This window comes from Orcinus orca, chromosome 14 (genome assembly GCF_937001465.1).
Source record: "Orcinus orca chromosome 14, mOrcOrc1.1, whole genome shotgun sequence".
NCBI lineage: Eukaryota > Metazoa > Chordata > Mammalia > Artiodactyla > Delphinidae > Orcinus > Orcinus orca.
The window spans coordinates 7391310-7410604 of record NC_064572.1 but is presented as its reverse complement, the minus strand read 5'-3'; the positions used below and the strand labels follow the sequence as shown (position 1 = coordinate 7410604).

Below are 19295 nucleotides of genomic sequence, written 5' to 3'. Positions count from 1 at the left end.
GGTTAAAGCTGCACTACGAAGAATATCCGATTCAGTGATCACTGGGATCATGGTTTTTGTGTGAGATCATGCGATCTCAGACACTTACGAGTTTGTTTTTCTTCTTTTGTAGCAGCTTTATTGTGATAGAATTCACACACTCTACAGTTCACCCATGGAAAGCGTGCAGTTCACTGTTAGCGTATTCAGAGTTGTGCCTCCATCACCATAATCAATTTTAGAACATTTTCATCACCCCCAAAATAGCATCCACACACCACCCTGCCTATTTCCCCATCGACCCCAGTCCCAGGTAACGACTCTGCCCCTGCAGAGCTGCCTGTTGTGGACATTTCCTCTAAGTGGAATCGCACACGAGGTGGACTTCTGTGTCTGGTTCCTCTCGCTCAGCAGAGTGTTTTCAAGGGTCATCCATGTTGTATCACGTATCAGCACTTTATTTCGTTTTATTACTGAGAGTGTGTTTTTCTAATAAAATTATGTTTTCTTTTCCTTTTAATGTTTTTCCTTCTTCAGAATCCCAGAATTCTTCTCCTAGATGAAGCAACCAGGTGAGGCTATCTTAATGTGTAACTGGATTAAACCACATTCTTCCTCTATCACAAATTTTTATTCTGTACTTCAAGTGATACGGCTGAGAATGCCTTACACTTTAAAGTCACGGGGTCTGAATTAATCATGACAGTTGGGAGGCAGTGAGCAGGCCGAGTCATGAGTTGAGGGTTCTAGTTTCAATTCAGACATTTGTGATGAATCCCTGATCACCAATCAGCAACTGTGCAAAATGCTTTTAACTTACATGGCAGTAGTTCTATGGAGGTCACGGGTCCAAAGCTTCTTTTTTTTATAGTAACTTTATAATATAAAATATAGATAGTTGACCCAAGAGGTTACAATTTTGATCATAGTGAAAATTGGCTGCTAATGAGGGGCCAGTGTACGTGTACCAGGAAATACACGCGTGAACAGTGTGCGTGGCCCTGACGTCTTTGATTTCCTGTGGGTTCTCCTATTCAGTGCACTGGATGCTGAAAACGAGTACCTCGTTCAGCAAGCTCTGGATCGACTGATGGAAGGAAGGACGGTGTTCATCATCGCCCATCGTCTGTCCACCATTAAGAATGCCAATATGGTAGCTGTCCTTGACCGGGGGAAGATCACCGAGTGTGGGAAACACGAAGAACTGCTTTCGAAACCAGACGGGATATACAGGAAATTAATGAATAAACAGAGTTTTATTTCAGCATAAAGAAGCAATTATTGGTAAACTTAATATGAGACACTTTAAATCAAAGCAGCACTGCAGGAAAAACATTTTTTAAAAACCCAGGCTGTATGAAATCTGTAAATCATACTTCAAGTTATTTGAAATCTGCCTATTTTTTCCAAAGATTGTAAAATATTGTTTTGAGATCGACCTGTTCTCAAGACCTTTTTATTCAGAGTTTTAATAATTGTAACTTTCTAAATGTCTAGTTCACTGAAGTTATTTTCAGGTTTTGTACTTTTATCTTGGAATATTTTGATTAATATAGCCTGGCACCTCACTTTATCTGCTGTTATAAATTGAAGCTATTGTCAAATGACAACTTTTAAAAGGGAATTATAAATAAAGAGCCTAATTATTTTAGGCCACTTTACCAATCACTGTGTAATCTCTTGGTAGTACTCTACCTACTTTGGGTATCGTTGTACCAGGTAGCATAACAGAAGGTGAAAATCTAACCCTTTATTTTATCCTGATAATCTCATAAAGCAAACCTGACATATATATATATGTATGTGTATATATATATATATATATATGTATCTATATATATGTGTGTATATATATATGTATATATATGTGTGTATATATATGTGTGTGTGTGTGTATATATATACACACACACACACACAAATAGTTAACATCACATGGCAAGGAGGGATCATGTATGTTCCCCATCTCCTCTCTTCAGAGGTGTGAAAGTTCAGGGACATGTGTTCCTCTGGGCTGAGACTGTGTTTGGATGTGTGCATTTTCAACATTTTTGGCACCTAAGAACCTGATGAGTTGTGAAAAGGGAAGAGGCCCCATCCTTTGAATATGAGAACTTCTGATTTCATTATTTACATATTTGTTTCTGTGAATTTGGGAAGCCAGGTATTATCAAGAAGGATGTAAAAATGAATTTTACACTTATGTTGTCTGAGGCATGTATCTTGAAAATTATCTTTTAAGAGTTTATAATTCCTAGCCAAATTGTACAGCTTTTTATCAGTTACTTAGTTTTGAAATTTCATTCAATGAGGCTAAATTCCAAAATTATTAATATAACTGTAATGTTCAACCTTAAAACATTTGAAGGAAACTTATACGTTCTTGCTATTCTGCAGAAGATCAAGAAAGCTTAAGAGCTTTTCACTCTTCTGAAAAGAGGACATAACTAACCATCTTTCTTTTATTTGTGGTTGTAGTTTTATTCACCTAAATTTCTGAAAATTCCTCAAGCAATGCTGACGCCATTGGATTTGTCGTATTTCATATCGGCACCATTAATTTGCTGTTGCCTCAAGAAAAAGTGCTTTTCTACATTGATAATGCCAGAACCTAAGAAGTGACAATGTTGATGTGATTAAAATGGACGTTTCCTCGTGTCCTAAGTATTGATTAGTTTCCTGATTATACTGGAAGAAACCACTATTTCACGATAAGCATGGAGTATTACATTTATTCTACGTAAGGGAATTTATTAATGAATAAAATGAGTTCAGTGAATGAATGAACTCAGTGTTCTTTGAATTAGTAAACAGTACATCTGTGACAGTAACTTTAACAAGCTTTACTTGTTTTCTTCATGGTTTACTACTATGGTATGGTTCTCAGAAAGATACAATCACAAGGTTGGATCTGAGGGAAATCTCTTTGTGCCATAGAAATATTTACAAAATTGAATTTGATCATTACATTTTATTTTCTTATACAATGTGTTAATTGTGTCTTGGGTAACATTTTATGTCATGGATTAAAATTCAAGCACATTACATTTATTGTGCACTTTATTTCTATTATTATTACAGATGCAGCTTGTCACTTGCCACTCACTGATAGGGTTTTGATATGAGTCTGCAAGCAGTTGATTTACTATGCAGTCAAACCTCTCTGCTAAGGATAATCTGTATCTGCAGCCGCTCCCCAGCGCTAGCATCACCACCTCAGCTCCACCTCAGATCACCAGGCATTAGATTCTCATAAGGAGTGCGCAACCTAGATCCCTCGCATGCGCAGTAGGGTTCGCACTCCTGTGAGAATCTAATGCTGCCGCTGATCTGACAGGAGGCGGAGCTCAGGTGGTAACGCGAGCGATGGGGAGCGGCTGTAAATACAGATGAAGCTTCGCTCTCTCACCCACCCTTCACCTCCTGCTGTGCGGCCTGGTTCCTCCGTGGCCTGGGGTTGGGGACCGCTGATCTAGAAGATAAGCAAAAAGAAGTTTAAATCACATGAAAGTCTCCACGTGAAGATAAAATGTCCCATCAGTGAGCTTAGTGTTCTGTGGTCTGCTCTCCCAGGCTCCTCTCTGTGTAAGGTCTCTGACCTTGGACCTGACTGGTTCCCAGGAAATAATCACAAATTAAACCACTATAGGCCGTACCCTGTATATGTACTTTTATAAAGTAGGGCTCCACTTAGGGAAGTGCATTTTATTCCATAAAAGTGCCAAAGCTGTTAGAAAATAAGTGAAAACAAATGTAAATGTTGTAAAACATTAAGTATATTAATGAAAGAAGTATATGGAAACTGCATTGTAAATGTTCGTTTGAGGGTGTTTGTTTTTCTCCGTTTTTACATCTGAGGCATCATGGAGCTTAGCTGGTAATCGCCATTCAACCCATTCAGTAAACATTTATGGAGCATCTTCTATTTTGTTAGGTCCTGTGCTAGGTGCTGGCTGCACCTCCCTCATGAGGCTGGCACAGGGGTCCACAAGCTGTGACCTGCTACCTGTTTTGTATGGCCTGCAAAGCTAAGGATGGTTTTTACAGTTTTAAATGGTTAAAAAAAATTCATAATACATGAAAGGTATATGAAATCCAAATTTCAGTGTCCATAAGTAGAATTTTATTGGAACACAGCCATACTCAGGGCAACAGACAGCAAGCTGGAGATTCTTCCTCTCTGGCCCTTGACAGTAAAAGTTTGCAGCCTCCAGCACTGGGGAAAACAACACACATTCTTCACTGCTTGAAGGATGTTTAAACTATGCTGAAATTTAGAGTTATCTCAAGAAGTTCCATTGCCACTAGATGGGGGCCTTGGAAATGACTAGGCCTGGATAATTTCCATGATGAGTTCTTCATTGCACCCCTGCCTTTCCATTTGAAGAGGATCATAATTTCTGTGTTGCTGAGAATGGAATTCTGATAGTTCTACCACATCTGCAGGAAATAATCCTGGCTGCTTCCCTGTTGTTGACCGCAGGGATGAGTCCCACATCAATCAGTGTGGTCGTAACAGAATGGGCTGAGGTTTAGGAAGGTTGGACAGAGGGAGGCACACCTAGGCTGAGAATCTTACACACACACATGCTGCACTTGTGGGGTATTTTTCTTTTTATCTTAATGAAACAAAAATGGGCTTATATTGGACATACTAATTTTTAACCAAACTTTTTTTTTTTTTTTTTACCGGTATGCGGGCCTCTCACTGTTGTGGCCTCTCCCGTTGCAGAGCACAGGCTCTGGATGCGCAGGCTCAGCGGCCATGGCTCATGGGCCCAGCCGCTCCGCAGCATGTGGGATCCTCCCGGACCGGGGCACAAACCCGTGTCCCCTGCATCGGCAGGCAGACTCTCAACCACCGTGCCACCAGGGAAGCCCACCAAACTGCTTTTTTTATTTGATAATATCTTCCTACATCTGCAAGTATTCATTACACACATCCACATGTATTCTTTTTAACCATATAGCATTCTATAATGTGAATATACTAGAAATCTATTGTTGGACATTTATCTTACTTGCTGTATTCTTTGCTGTCATAAACAACATTACCTATATATCTTTGTTTTGATTTCTTTGATTTTTTCAGACAAATTTCTAAAAGTGAAATGGCCAAGTTTAAAGAGCATATACAAATTATAAGGCTTTTTGATAGACTGTCCTAATAAAAGACTACTAATTCATAATCCCACCGGGAGGCTATACAGTAGGACCTCTTTCTCCACAGCCTTTTCAACATGAGCTATTTTCTTTTTCTTTTCTTTTTTTTTGCGGTATGCGGGCCTCTCACTGTTGTGGCCTCTCCCATTGCAGAGCACAGGCTCCGGACACGCAGGCTCAGCGGCCATGGCTCACGGGCCCAGCCGCTCCACAGCATGTGGGATCTTCCCGGACCGGGGCACAAATCCGTGTCCCCTGCATCGGCAGGCGGACTCTCAACCACTGCGCCACCAGGGAAGCCCGCTATTTTCATTTTTTAAAACATTCCTGCTGGTTCAACAGGCAAACAGTGCTGATGGGTGGTTTAACTTGCATTTCTTTAATTAGTAGTGAAGTTTAAGACTTTTTCATGTGTTTTTTGTCATTTTTAGTCTTTGATTTAGTGCTACTTCATGCCCTTCATACATTTCCATTTTTTTCTATTGGGGTAGCTTACTTTCTCTTACTGATTTTCTTTAAAGTTTACTATTTTATTATAAATATTTTTCCTTCAGATTTTTTGTGTTTTTTGACATCCACAAATGTAATGGTGTCTCTGTTCTCTAATTCTCACAAGTGGGCACTATTAGCAGTTTATCAGAGGCTCAAAAAGGTGACACAGATAGTAGACAGCAGAGGCGGGATCTGAAACAAGTCCCATTTAATTCCAGAGTCTATACACTCTTGTCAGTTACTACACAGTAGTTAGCAAAATGTCCCAAGACAGCTGTCTCAATAACACTTGGAATAAAGACACAGACCTACTAGAGAACGGACTTGAGGTTATGGGGAGGGGGAAGGGTGAGCTGTGACAAAGCGAGAGAGTGGCATGGACATATATACACTACCAAACGTAAGGTAGATAGCTAGTGGGAAGCAGCTGCATAGCACAGGGAGATCAGCTCGGTGCTTTGTGACCACCTAGAGGGGTGGGATAGGGAGGGTGGGAGACGCAAGAGGGGGGAGATATGGGAACATATGTATATATATAACTGATTCACTTTGTTATAAAGCAGAAACTAACACACCATTGTAAAGCAATTATACCCCAATAAAGATGTTAAAAAAATAAATAACACTTGGGAGTGCAAATTGTTAGAAATGCAGACTCTCAAGCCTCAGCCCAACGAGTCAGACACTGAGATGGGGCTCAGCCGTGTAGCTTAGCCAGCCCTCCAGGTGCTGCTGGTGCCCACTTAGGCTGGAGAGCCACTGCACTACACTACCCTTCATTCTGGATTTCCAGAGTAAGTGGCTGCACTAGATTAAATGAGGTAGAAGGATAAACAGGGAAATGGCAGCACTGGGGAGGGATAGAGAAGCCCTCGGCTGCCCCAAGGTGTATGTGATGTCTTCCGTTCCACATGCCTTCTCCACTCTATCCTCTGGGAGGCCGGCCTCCACAGACTGTCCTCGTATCCTCCTCCCTCACACCCTGGCCTCCCTGCACTGAGGTCACAGTACGAACACTCCCAGTCCCCTTCCTTCCAGGTTGCCATGAGTTGCTGCATCTCCTGACCCAAGGCCACGGCTCTGGCAGGTGGCCCTATTTCTCAGGTTCTGGTGACCACTTCCTTTCTTGGCCCATCTGCTGTTAGGAGCCTCAGGGCTTTACACAATCCCTAATAGTCCTCTTTTGAAATTTTATATATTTATTTTATTTTGGGCTGCGTTGGGTCTTTGTTGCTGTGCACGGGCTTTCTCTAGTTGCGGCGAGCAGGGGCTACTCTTCATTGCAGTGCATGGGCTACTCACTGTGGTGGCTTCTCTTGTTGTGAAGCATGGGCTCTAGGCACTCAGGCTTCAGTAGTTGTGGCATGAGGGCTCGGTAGTTGTGGCACACGGGCTCAGCTACTCCGCGGCATGTGGGATCTTCCCGGACCGAGGCTCAAACCCGCGTCCCCTGAATTGGCAGGCGGACTCTTAACAACTGCGCCACCGGGGAAGCCCCCCTAATAGTCCTTTATTAAACTCTCTACCCAGCTTGAGGGTGCTATCTATTTCCTCTGGGATCTTGTCTGATAGAGTTTACAAGGCCCTTCCTGGACCCTCATTTCTCCAGTCTCCTCTACTTTTACTCACTTGTTGTTGGTTGGTTTGTCTGAAGTCCCTGGAATGTACCAAGCTCTTTGCTGCTTCAGGACCTCTGCCTGAGGATCCACTGCTTCAAACACTCTTCCTCCTCTTCTTTGCCTGGCTGACGGCACGTCTCAGCATAGATGGCCTTTTCTCTCAGAGGCCTTGTAGATCTTCTTCCAAAATCAGGTACCCCAGTCATTCTCTGTCAGACACCCTGCTCTTTTCTTTCATAGTACACATCTCAACTTGTAGTTGCGTAAATAAGTTTGTGTCCATTTGTTCAGTATCCGTCCTTCTCACTGGCCTGTGACTCCATGGGGGCAGGGCCCATGGCTGCTTTGTTTACAGTCATAAACCTCAGCACTTAGCGCACAGTCTGGCACGCGGTGGGTACTCAATAAATCCAGAATGAATGAGTGACTGTCTATTCGCCATCCTTCCTTAGTCATACATCTGGGCTCCAGGGAAGTTCCTTTGAGCACAAAGGTGCTGGCGAGTCGTTTCAGCCCCTGCAAATAGCAACTTTTATAACTGGCTGGTGGACAAACCACTAACCAGACCCACAAAGCCCAAGAACAGATTTATCCCACAAATACCCACTCAGCCACGACTACTCTCATCCCCCTGGTAAGAATGAAACAAGAGGGGAATGCACGGGGCTATAAAAGCTATAAGACTCAAAGATGAGGTGCAAAGTTGGGTTATAAATCTAAGAGGAAGAAAGAGCAAAGCAGCTTGCCTATATAACCTTTGAGTGACTGTCCTGATGCTATAACGTGCACAAAAGAATGGCTTCCCAGGGGAAGTGCCAACACCTGACATCCACATTGTGGTCTCCCACATCATATGCCAGTGTTTACTTAACCATTCCCTTATTTCAACAAATATTTAATGAAAGTCTATGTACCTGTTATGGTGTGCACAAAGGGAACAGCTGTTAAGGCATTCAAAAGGAGCTAAGTGAGAGAGGGTTATGTAAACAACTGTCATGCAGTGTAAAAATATTATAGCCTCTACGTAGGAGCACAGCGGGCAAAGGATAAAGGGATGCCTAGTCCTGTGGAAGGCTGCACCGAGAAGGCAGCACTGAAGTAAGATGATGTAAGAGGCAGACGCTTGTGGGCAAAGGGGGAGGGAAGGCATTCCAGGCAAAAGACACATGTGCAAGGGCAATGCAGGGGGGTGTGGGTTAGGGACAGAAAAGCCAGCCAGAGTTATATCACAAAGGACCCTGCAAGGGAGCTTAGCAAATTACCTTTGGGCAACGATCAGCCAGAGCATTTAGAAGCCCAAGAGCAGCTTCTGGTTTTCCTTAGTTTGTTAAGCGGTGTCAATTAAAAATATATATTCACAACCTGAAAGTTGAGAGTTGTGTTTTATTTGGCAGGAATTTTTAGGACTTCAAGTCCAGGAGGCAGCATCTCAACTAACCCTGAGAGAACTGCTCCAAGGAGGTGGGGGGGGGGGGAGCCAGGATATATAGAGGTTTTGCAACAAAGGGCAGGTAGTCTGAATGTCAAAATATTACTGTTAAAGAAAACCAGGTATGTCAAGTTATGGAATTTAGTATTTTTCTATGTATGGGAAGATGCAAGAGTCTGGGCTCACCGAAATCATTCCTTTGATATGCACCTCAGCTATCTGGGGCCAGCATCCTGTGTTTTAATATCCTGAGTTTCCTCAAGGCGCATCAGCTCACCATCAGCTGTGGCTGCAATCGCTGATGACTGACATTCTCTGTTTACTGATACGACAGGCAATATTCCATTTATCAGCTGGCAGCATGGGAGGACAGTGTTGTAAGACTACACAGAGGCACGGAGACTCAAAAAAGAGGTGAAAGTCTACAAGAGAGGGAAAAGGTGAACACGTGAACCAAGGCAGAGGCAGTGCAGATGTGGTTTCTACTACAGATGCTCAGTACAATGTCCCAGGTGTCACAGTGGAGGAGAGTGTGAAGAATGACCCTAGGACAGAGCTCTTCCTTTTTTTTTTTTCCGGTACGCGAGCCTCTCACTGTTGTGGCCTCTCCCGTTGCGGAGCACAGGCTCCGGACGCGCAGGCTCAGCGGCCATGGCTCACGGGCCTAGCCAGTCCACGGCATGTGGGATCTTCCCGGACCGGGGCGCGAACCCGTGTCCCCTGCATCAGCAGGCGGACTCTCAACCACTGCGCCACCAGGGAAGCCCAGAGCTCTTCCTTTTGCCTTGGCCAACTGCCCAGTTTTACCAAATGTGGCAGAGGTGGTAGTAAGATAGGGGTCCTAATGAAATCGTGAAACCAGCTTTTAACGACTGAATTGTGAGGGGTCTGCAGGACTTCCAGGTGAAAGCGTCCACTAGGCGGCTGTCAGAAGCCTGTGGTTTTTGAGCAGGATCTGGTTAGCGATACGGACTTGTGGCGTCACCAACGTGAATGGGAAATGACAAACCTAAAGAATAACATCTAAAACACTGAGTGTGAAACCCAGTGTCAGATTTAACACTTTTCCTCCCTTCTCAGCTTGGACCAGGGAAGAACTCATTTCCCGAGAGGCTCAGGAAGGACCAGCGTGCAGAGGCTTTGCGTTCCAGTTGCTGGAGGGCCACCCCCACCCGCCGGACTGGAGAAGGGCACCTGCTTTTGCTGCTTCACTTCCCTGGAAACTCCGGATTCTCGCCGCTCCAGGACGGGTCCACGTGCACACAGACCCTCTCCCCCTCTAGGGGCCGCCGCCTTGACCACGCCCCGTGGCTCGACGTCACCACCCCACCCCCTCCTTCCCGGTTTCTCCTGACTTCCCGACCTCGCCCCGCGCCTCGGCGCGGCGCTTTGGCGTCATCACAGCGCGCCCCGTGGCCTGGCGCTGCGCTTTGACGTCTTCACCACGCTCTCTCCCTCCCCTCGGGTGTTCAAGCTTCGCGCGCTGCCCGAGCCTCCGCTCCACGGTTGAACGTGCGCTCTCTGTAGCCTCTCCCTTGCGTCATGTTCCCGGCCGTCTCCTCTCCGCGGACCCCGGGGCCCGGGGCTCGAAGGGGCCCGCTGGGCGGAGTCGGGCCGGGCTCCACGCCCCGGGCGACCAGCAGGAAGGGTTTGGCCCTGGGGTCTTCGCTCAGCTCTCCGGTGCTCTTCTCGCCGGCCGGCCGTCGTAGCTCGGTGAGCTCGCGGTGAGTGATCGTCCCGGGTTTGGTTTGGCGACTCACAGGCTCACGGGCCTCCAGAAGCCACCAGAACCGGGGACGGCGCGGGACGCCAGTGTATTGGGAGAAGAGACCTCTGTCACCCTTGCATCCTTGTGTGTTATTTTAGTCTCGCTTTAATTCATCAATTGAGTCTTCGCATCATGCACTTTGCATGGAATTACCTTTGTGTAGAGGTGAAGAACACATTGGATTAGAATCAGTGGTTACCCGCCTCACTCTTAGTACCCCTGTGGTCTGGTGTAGGTCACTCATGATCTCTTCGTCTGCGAAATGGCGATAATGATACCTGACCAGAGCCTGCGAGGAGTCAGTATGAAATGCCACGATGCAGATGTAAAGTGGAGAGTGAGGACCTCAAACCCTGGAAAATCATTATATGTGCTTAACATACTAACTGCCCTTAATATCCGCTGGTGGATAATTAAAGGGATTTTAGCTACAGAAGTTAGCTTTGTAGCCAAATTAATAGGGAAAAGGCTTTCCATAAGCAATGCGATAAGACTAGTAGTTTTGTTACCAAATAAAAGCGTGGCACACCAGTTCACGTCACTCGTGAAACCGTGGTCTGCATCTCCCCTTTCATAATTAAACTAGAATTTTAGAAGAAGCTAACATGTGTCTTAAGTGGTTTCTTTTGAATTCATCTATCAAATGTGAATTTTCCCCTGCAAAAAGACGGTGATACTGGATCTTGAACTTATAGTTAAAATTTATCTATAGAAGTTTGCAATACTTTAAAGGAGAAATGATTTTTAAAGAATACCTTGTATCCTTTTGCGTTTTGTAAAGTGCTCTTCAAATGGTAATCTTGTGATTGTTTTCTACTCCTTTTGAGAAAAGTCAGTGAATAAAAGTCATACTTGGTTTTCTTTTTTTTTTTTATTTCTTCTTATCTTTCGGTAATCATTGAAAGGAAAAACCTTTGTTATAATACTTTGTAAGAAACAATGCTCTCAGTCACTCTGCATCTCCTCAGTTAATCCTGTGATAAGAGGTAGAATAACTTTTATACTAATAAATTTACACTGGTTTTCTGAATGTTAAGAAGAAGGGGAGAAGGAAATATAATTTCTACTGCTGTATCTGTTATCGAAGACCAGGTAGCAGCAGATACTCACGACCCTATTTAATTTCTTGATTTTGATTGTATAAATCTGGTAGATTCTTATAATTCTGTATCTGATGAGAGCTTAAAGATAATCTAACCCAATGTTTGTAAAACATTTTTGACCACAGAGTATGATAAACTCTATATTCTATTTCGTTTTTTAAAAATGTTGATTGAGACCCATAATTTGAAAAACACTGATCTAGTCCAGCCTTCTTATTTCACAGCTAAGGAGGCAGAGTTATAAAGAGTTTAAGTGAATAGATCATGCATCTAATTACTAGAGCATGAAAGTCTGAAACCAAGTTTTCCTAAATCCTGTCAGTCTTTTTTTTTAATGAAAAATAAATTTAATAACACAGTATATATGAGCCAGAGTTTTTTCACTGTTATACTTCATCTTCTTGTTTATCAGAGATTTTTCTCTTTATTGCGAAAATATATACATAAAAATTATAATGAATAATGGAAATTTTTAAGTTATGAGTGAAATAATATGGTTCCATTTCTTTAGAGGAACACCTACACGAATATTCCCGCACCACTCCATAACTGAGTCTGTGAACTATGATGTGAAAACATTTGGATCTTCTCTCCCTGTTAAAGTCATGGAAGCCTTAACATTGGCTGACGGTGGGTATCATTTTCCATTTGTCTCTGTTAGCAATGCAAAATGAAGCCTAGGTCTGGCATGGAGATTGAAATTTGTGCTTTCTCTGGTATACCTTCACTTCAGTGGAGAGAAATAGGTGGCTTATTTGGTTTTTCATTGTAATTGAGAAATATAAATTTGGGAAGCAGAATGAGTTCATTTTAGCACAATCAAAATAAGTGTTTATGGTTGTACATACTGTATATGCAAAAGTTAGTCCAATTTCAAAAGTTGATTGAGTATATGAGCATATGAGTATATGCTTTTTAAACAAAATCCAAAAAACTACTGCCTCACATTACTGGGTTTAATAATTCAGTAGAATCAAGTCTTACCTCCATTTCTGGATCCTATGTAGTACCCTAGAGGCTGTATGCACAAATTTATGTTATCAATTTGGTGCACCATTAGAAGATTCTCCTGGCAGACAATTAGAGTGGAAGTGTGGATGGTGCAGCCAACACAAGCTTTAGAAAGACACCGTTAAGGATGAGTTGGGGTGACTAGAAGAGCAAAGTTCAGAGCATCCTGTGATTTCCTGGAACAGTGTTTTTGAGACTGCAGGTAGTGACTGAAATCAGTTTAGTGGTTCATGACCAGCATTTTTTTAAAAAATGAAGTAAAATAGATTGCAAAATATCAGAGTGCTTCTCATTTCGTTTTATTAAAATTGTGTATGAATGCATCATGATGTAAAATGGATTTCATACTGTGAATGACAGTCACAAAAGTTTAAAGTACTCCGTTCAACAAGAAGGAATATTTCTCATCAACTTGAACCGGCACATCTTGCCAGTAAGTCCATGGGAGCTTCAGGTCCAATTATTTTCAGGCAGCTAAACTTCCATGAACCTCTGTCATGCATTGTTCCTATTTTAAATATATATTTTCTTTTCCTGTCTAAAAATTTCAGCTTAAATTGCATTTAAACCTTTTGACACACTCCTGGTTCCTGCCACCAGATCATGTTAATAACAAATAGTACACAGCCTCAGAGGAGAGAGTCTCTAGAAATCAGGATGTGTAAATTGAAGAGTGTGTAAACTTGAGAGGAACTCGTCCTCACGTGGAAACTTCCAAGTGCTAGTCAGTTGGTGTGCTGTGTTAGCGTCCTCGAGGGTTCACCAGTGGAGGATTTGGAGCTGCTGTAGTGCTTTCAGGAAAAGAAAATACGGAGCAGATACTCCAGTTCAGCAAAAAGCCCACCCTTAACCTAGGTATGATGTGGTATTTTAGCTTGTACATTATTGATGCCTTTTATTTTGCCCCTCTACCCTGACTTTAGTTTTATTTATTTATTTTTTTTGCGGTACGCGGGCCTCTCACCGTTGTGGCCTCTCCTGTTGCGGAGCACAGGCTCCGGACGCGCAGGCCCAGCGGCCATGGCTCACGGGCCCAGCCGCTCCACGGCATGTGGGATCCTCCCGGATCGGGGCATGAACCCGTGTCCCCTGCATTGGCAGGCGGACTCTCAACCACTGCGCCACCAGGGAAGCCCTACCCTGACTCTAAGCGAAGAGCAAAGCTCACATTAATTAAATTTCTAGGGCCGCTAATACATTTACTCAGGTTTACCACCAACATGTACAACAGCAATAGAGCAGTCTCCCTTATCCACAGGCGTATGTTCCAAGACCCCCAGGGGATGCACCAGACCCTGTGTGTACTGTATTTTTTCCTGGACGTACATACCTGTGTTAAAGTGTAATTTATAAATTAGGCACAGTAAGAGAATGTCCAAGTTGCCAGCGTCACTTCTCTGTGCTTTCAGCCATGTTTAAGTAAAATAGGGTTACTTCAACACAGGGACCGTGATACCGCAACAGTGACTCTGATAACCTGCACCACGACTATAATTGGCTAATGGCCGGGTGGCAAAGGAATGATTCACCTCCCCATCAGGACATCAGGACAGTGTAAGATTTCATCACAAACTTAAGAAGTGTTATTTCTGGAATTTTCCATTTAATATTTTGGACTGCAGTTGACCACGGGTAACTGATACCATGGAAACTGAGGATGAGGAGTGACTACTGTATACTAATTTAGTTTTGTCACTTAATACGGAATGTAACCCTTTAGGTCACCATATAATTAAGTAATTTATCATACTTTCAGAGAGCTCTTATTTGAAAATCTTGTTCTTTTGAAGGAACGTGATTTTTCCTTGAAATATTTTATATATTTAATGAGGTTTATTATTTGTGTTGCTTTATCAAAATTATGAATGTTACTAAATATAATGTTATAAAAAGTAAGATATCTGTCTCTAACAAAACTTAAGAAATATTAAACCTAGGCCCAAAATATACTTTTTGCCTTTAGATATATTTCTAAAAGTAGTTGTCAAAGTTAAATGGATCTCTTGTTTCGGATATTAATAACTCTTGAATTATTCAAGAGTATTTTTTGTTGTGAGTTAACCTCGTGTGTGTGTGCTGATTACTTTTTTAGGTGAAGATGGTGCCAATGAAGAAGATTTTGGTGTGAGGAAGTTTTAAGTTTTTCTTATTCATACTTTAAGATTAATTACGTACCTCATTTTTTTTCTTCAGTTGACGATCAGCTGACTGTTCACATAGATGAAGGTGGATGGGCTTGTCTGGTCTGCAAAGAGAAACTCATTATTTGGAAGATTGCTCTGTCACCTATTACCAAGGTAATGGTTCTTTAGAGAGCTGGAAAGAGAGGAGAGGATTCCTGATTGGCTCTGAATTTTTACCCTAAATTTTTAGAGTTGTTGGAGGACCATAATTTGAATCTACTCAAGCATTATAGATTTGCATTTTCACAGCAATATGAAATACTGAGCATATCATTTCAAAAAAGTTTCTCCCCTTATCATGATTTTAAGCAAGATCCATCTTATTTACATTTAATAAAATTAGAGACATGGAAGTTTTTAATGAATGTCATGCTAGTCACTCTGTCTAATGAAGTCTAAGACTAAAAGCCATCCACATAAGCTGATGAACTGAGTTTATTTATTTATTTTTTTTAAGGTTTTCAAAATAACATTTATTTCTTAAAAGTTAACATGTGCATAATAGGACACCAAAGAACACAAGAAGCGAAATACAAAGTCATCCATCATCACAAGCAGTTTACCATTTGATGTGTCCTTCTAGGTCTCGTTCGTGTATTTAAACACAACTAAGCATCCATTTTTATGTAATTAAGATCATACAGTTATGTATCATGCTTTTTCACACATCGTGAATATTTACCATTTCAAAGTCCCAGAGCTATGAGTATTTTGATAACCAAAAATACACTACACCAACTCAATCTGGAAGGGAAAAAAATGTAATCCTTTCTTGGCGACAAAAACTTCAGAAAAGACAAAAATGGCAACAGGCCTCTAGATAAAGATATTGGCAGAGTTATGATTAAAATACTACATTCCCTTAACGTTCAATTAAAAATGAGACATAAAGCAACAGAGTACCCAAAGTATAATGCTTTTAAGAGAATTCATTATCTGATCTAAACTATTAAAGTATTAGCAAGGAGGTATATTTCTGCTAAATTACTTAACAATGTATTCCTATAGTACAGCTAAGAGATGCACACACATCAATGGTTATCATCAAAATATAAAAAGGAACACATCCACATACTTCCCTCCCTTTTATACTTCCTTCTGCCCCTCTGCTGCCAACCTAATGAACAAGTCCTGGTGTACATTTCTCAGATGGTTTAACAATTCCATGTCCAAGATGCTACTTTTTTACCAATTATAACAAAGATATTTACAAATTGGTTAATTCGCTAGCTCTACTTTTTATCATACATTGTCACCTCAGGACTCCTAAAAAGCCTAGATGTTGCAAAATAATGAATGAACCTTGTCCATAGTAACCATTGGTACTTTACAAAAATGCACATTTAGACCTATGGTTATAACCTAAAACTGTCTTCTAGATATGGAGATACTAGCTAAGAGCCCTTCCCTTCACCCTTCCTCTTACCCCTCCTCCAGCATATCAGCGACTAAGTACAGGACTATATCTAGCTCCAAGAGGTGGATTAACGTAGACGCTCCCAGAAGACACAGCCCTTCCTAAAAACCAACAAAAGGGCATTTATTAAGGGGTTATTTTACTACCTCTACTTTTAATATACTTTGGGCATTAGGACTTGCTTATTCTTTAATACACAGCAATATTAACTAAAACACACAAATAGAACAATGGTTAGACAATCTGAACTTGTCTAAAGACTCATGGGCACAGATCCCTTCTCTGTACTTCCTTCTCTGTCCGCTCCCGCCTTCCCACTACCCAGTGAATAGTCAGCTCACTCTCCAAGACTCAAGTTTAACAATTTCCACTCCCCCAATACAACCATTCCTATGAATTAACAGAAAACAATACTTAAAAGGTGTTACTTTTAACTCTCTACTTTCAACATATGTTGTGCACTTTTACACATCTAGAAAGATTAGATGTTTCAAATCCAGATTTAAGTTTGTCCACTATGTATACACGTAGTAACACTGAAGAAACTGCACACAAAGGCTATAGTCACAAAGTGTCTCCTAAACAGGAACACTGGCCTAGAAGCTTCCCCTTCTCATCTCTATCAACCCAGTGGACAAGAATAATAAGCATCTGTAATGCTTAGAGGGGATTTTAACAATTTTACTTCCTCCAGTTGTTTTCAGAAGTCTTTCCTATGAATTTTAACACAAAGTGTACACAATGTATTTGTCAGCTATTTTTGTCATACACCGGCAACCTCTTTAACATCTAGGAAGACTAGATGTTGTAAATTTGGACCCTCTGTCCTTTATGTACGCTATGTACACAGCCAAGTAAAACAAAACGCAGAGACACACCAGACAATGGTTAGTCTTGGTATAAAGCCCTTTACACTTTCTTCTGTCTCCCTGAACCAGCACAAATAAAATAATGTGTACTGCTCAGAGAGGTGGTTTGATCATTTTGATCACTCCATTTCTAAAAGACAGTAGTTCATATGAATTTTAACAAAAGGGTATATCTACAGAATATGTTACTTCACTACCTCTACTTTTAACATACTTTGTGCACTTCTAAACATCTAGAAAGACTAGATGTTTCAAATAAGGACTAAAGTTTGTCCACTGTATACGCAGTAGTGTTGAATAAACTACACACGTGTAACAATGGTTAGATCTGAAATTGTCTTCTACATAGGAACATTCTAATCTAGAACACTTCATTTCTCCCAGTACCTCCTTTCTGCCATCCATCCAACATTGGGCAAGTACAGGCACAGGTGTCACTTAGATGTGATTTACAATTTCACTTCCAAAGGCCCTTTTCAGAAGACGGCCTTTCAATGAATTTTAACACAAAGTGTACAAAATGTGTTAGTTTACTAACTCTACTTTTGTCATACATTGACAACCTAATATCTAGAGACTAGATATTATAAAATTGGGACCCATTGGTCCAGTATATACAAAATATACACAGTAAAGTTAAATAAAATGCATGTAACATATAGAGCAATGGATAAGTTGAAATGTCCTAGTACCTGCTAGCAAAACATCTTTTGCAGTCTTCCCTCCCACCTCCCTAAACCCAATGAACAAGCATAGAGTATACTGTTCAGAGAGGAGGTTTAACAATTCCATTTCCAAAGACAGTATTTCCCATCAGTTTTTAAAAGCTATTTACAAGAAGCATTATTCTACTAAAATTACTTTTAAATACATCAAGCACTTCTAAACATCTAGAAAGAATAGATATTTCATATAAGAACTTACTTGTCCACTATGTACACAGCACTGTTAAATAAAATTGCACACATGTAACAATGGTTATAATCTGAGGTATCTTCTAAATATGACCATTTTGGCCTGAACCATTTCCTCCCTCACTTCCTTCTCTCCACCACCAATCCAGTGGACAAGTACATGCATATGTAATGCTTAGAGGTGGTTGAACAAATTCATATCCAAAAGTCATTTACAGAAGACAAGCTTTCCTATGAATTTCAATAAAGTATACAAAATGTGCTCATTTTACTACTTTGTCATACACTGGCAACCCCTTTAACATCTAGAGAGTAGATGTTGCAAAACTAGGACTCAATTTATCCATTATATACACGATATACACAGCAAAACAAAATGAACATACAAAAAATGGTTTTGTCTGAAAATGCCCAGGTATGAACACACTAGCATATTACCTTTTGCAATTCTTTCCCTCCCTCCTCCAAACCACTGAACAAGTATAGAAAATAGTATACTGCTCAGAGAGGTGGTTTAACATTTAACATTCCCAAAGACAGTGCTTCCTGTGAATTTTAGCAAAAAGTTATTTACAAAGTGATATTTTACTACCTCTACATCTAACATACGTTGGGCACTTCTAAACATCTAGATGGACTAGATGTTTCAAATAAGGACTTAATTTGTCCACTATATACAGAGCAGTACTGAATGAACTGCACACATGTAACAGTTATAATCTGAAACTGTCTTCAAAATACCAGCATTCTAGCCATTCTAAGACCAATCCCCTTCTCTCTCTCCCCCCTCCACCAACACAGAGGGCTATAATGCTCAAGTTTTCAGAAGACAGTCTTTCCTATAAATTTTAACACAAAATGTATTATTTACTAACTCTATTTTTGTCATACACTGGCAACCTCTTTAACATCTAGAAAGACTAGATGTTTTAAATTAGGACTCATTTGTCCATTATATACACTATATACACAGCAAAGTGAAACAAAATGCAGGAACATAAAAAAGACAATAGTTAATCTTGCCTCACTATAAACACACTGGCAGAGATCTCTTTGCACTTCCTTCTCCTCCCCGCGACCTTGAACCAGTGCACAAACACAGTGCATACTGCGTACTGTTCAAAAAGGTGGTTTGGCCACCCCTCCCCCCAAAACAACATTTCATACGAATTTTAACAAAAAGATATTTACAAAATGTCTTTTTACTACCTCTACTTTGAACATATATCAGACACTTTAGAAGATCTAGAAAGACTAGATATTTCAAAAAAGTACTTATTGTCAACTACACATACAGTAGTAAGGAGTAAAATGCACACACAAACCAATGGTTCTAATATGCAAATGT

At 41.1% G+C, this 19295-nt stretch overlaps 2 protein-coding genes and 1 long non-coding RNA gene across 6 annotated transcripts in view; 2 read left to right on the top strand and 1 right to left on the bottom strand.

The window, feature by feature from the left end:
* The window catches only part of ABCB10 (ATP binding cassette subfamily B member 10), a 33049-nt gene extending 30025 nt beyond the window's left edge, over window positions 1-3024 (top strand). For 3 of the 4 annotated variants that reach the window (XM_033408942.2, XM_033408944.2, XM_049697417.1), the window contains exons 12-13: window positions 517-551; window positions 1018-3024. In XM_033408942.2, the coding sequence (XP_033264833.2) occupies window positions 517-551; window positions 1018-1249 (267 nt within the window). In that variant the 3' untranslated portion in view covers window positions 1250-3024. The remainder of the gene's footprint in view (window positions 1-516; window positions 552-1017) is intronic. The other variant, XM_049697416.1, reaches the window with a different exon arrangement.
* Window positions 3025-5825: 2801 nt separating this feature from the next.
* On the bottom strand, window positions 5826-9993 carry LOC117197317 (uncharacterized). The gene is made up of 2 exons (XR_007471471.1): window positions 8869-9993; window positions 5826-7769 (listed from the first exon to the last, which is right to left on the bottom strand). It is a non-coding gene; the product is annotated as an uncharacterized LOC117197317 (long non-coding RNA).
* Window positions 9994-10116: 123 nt separating this feature from the next.
* NUP133 (nucleoporin 133) overlaps window positions 10117-19295 on the top strand; it is a 57136-nt gene continuing 47957 nt past the window's right edge. The window contains exons 1-3 of the mRNA XM_049697415.1: window positions 10117-10406; window positions 12065-12183; window positions 14758-14861. Coding sequence (XP_049553372.1) covers window positions 10225-10406; window positions 12065-12183; window positions 14758-14861 — 405 coding nt within the window. The 5' untranslated portion in view covers window positions 10117-10224. The remainder of the gene's footprint in view (window positions 10407-12064; window positions 12184-14757; window positions 14862-19295) is intronic.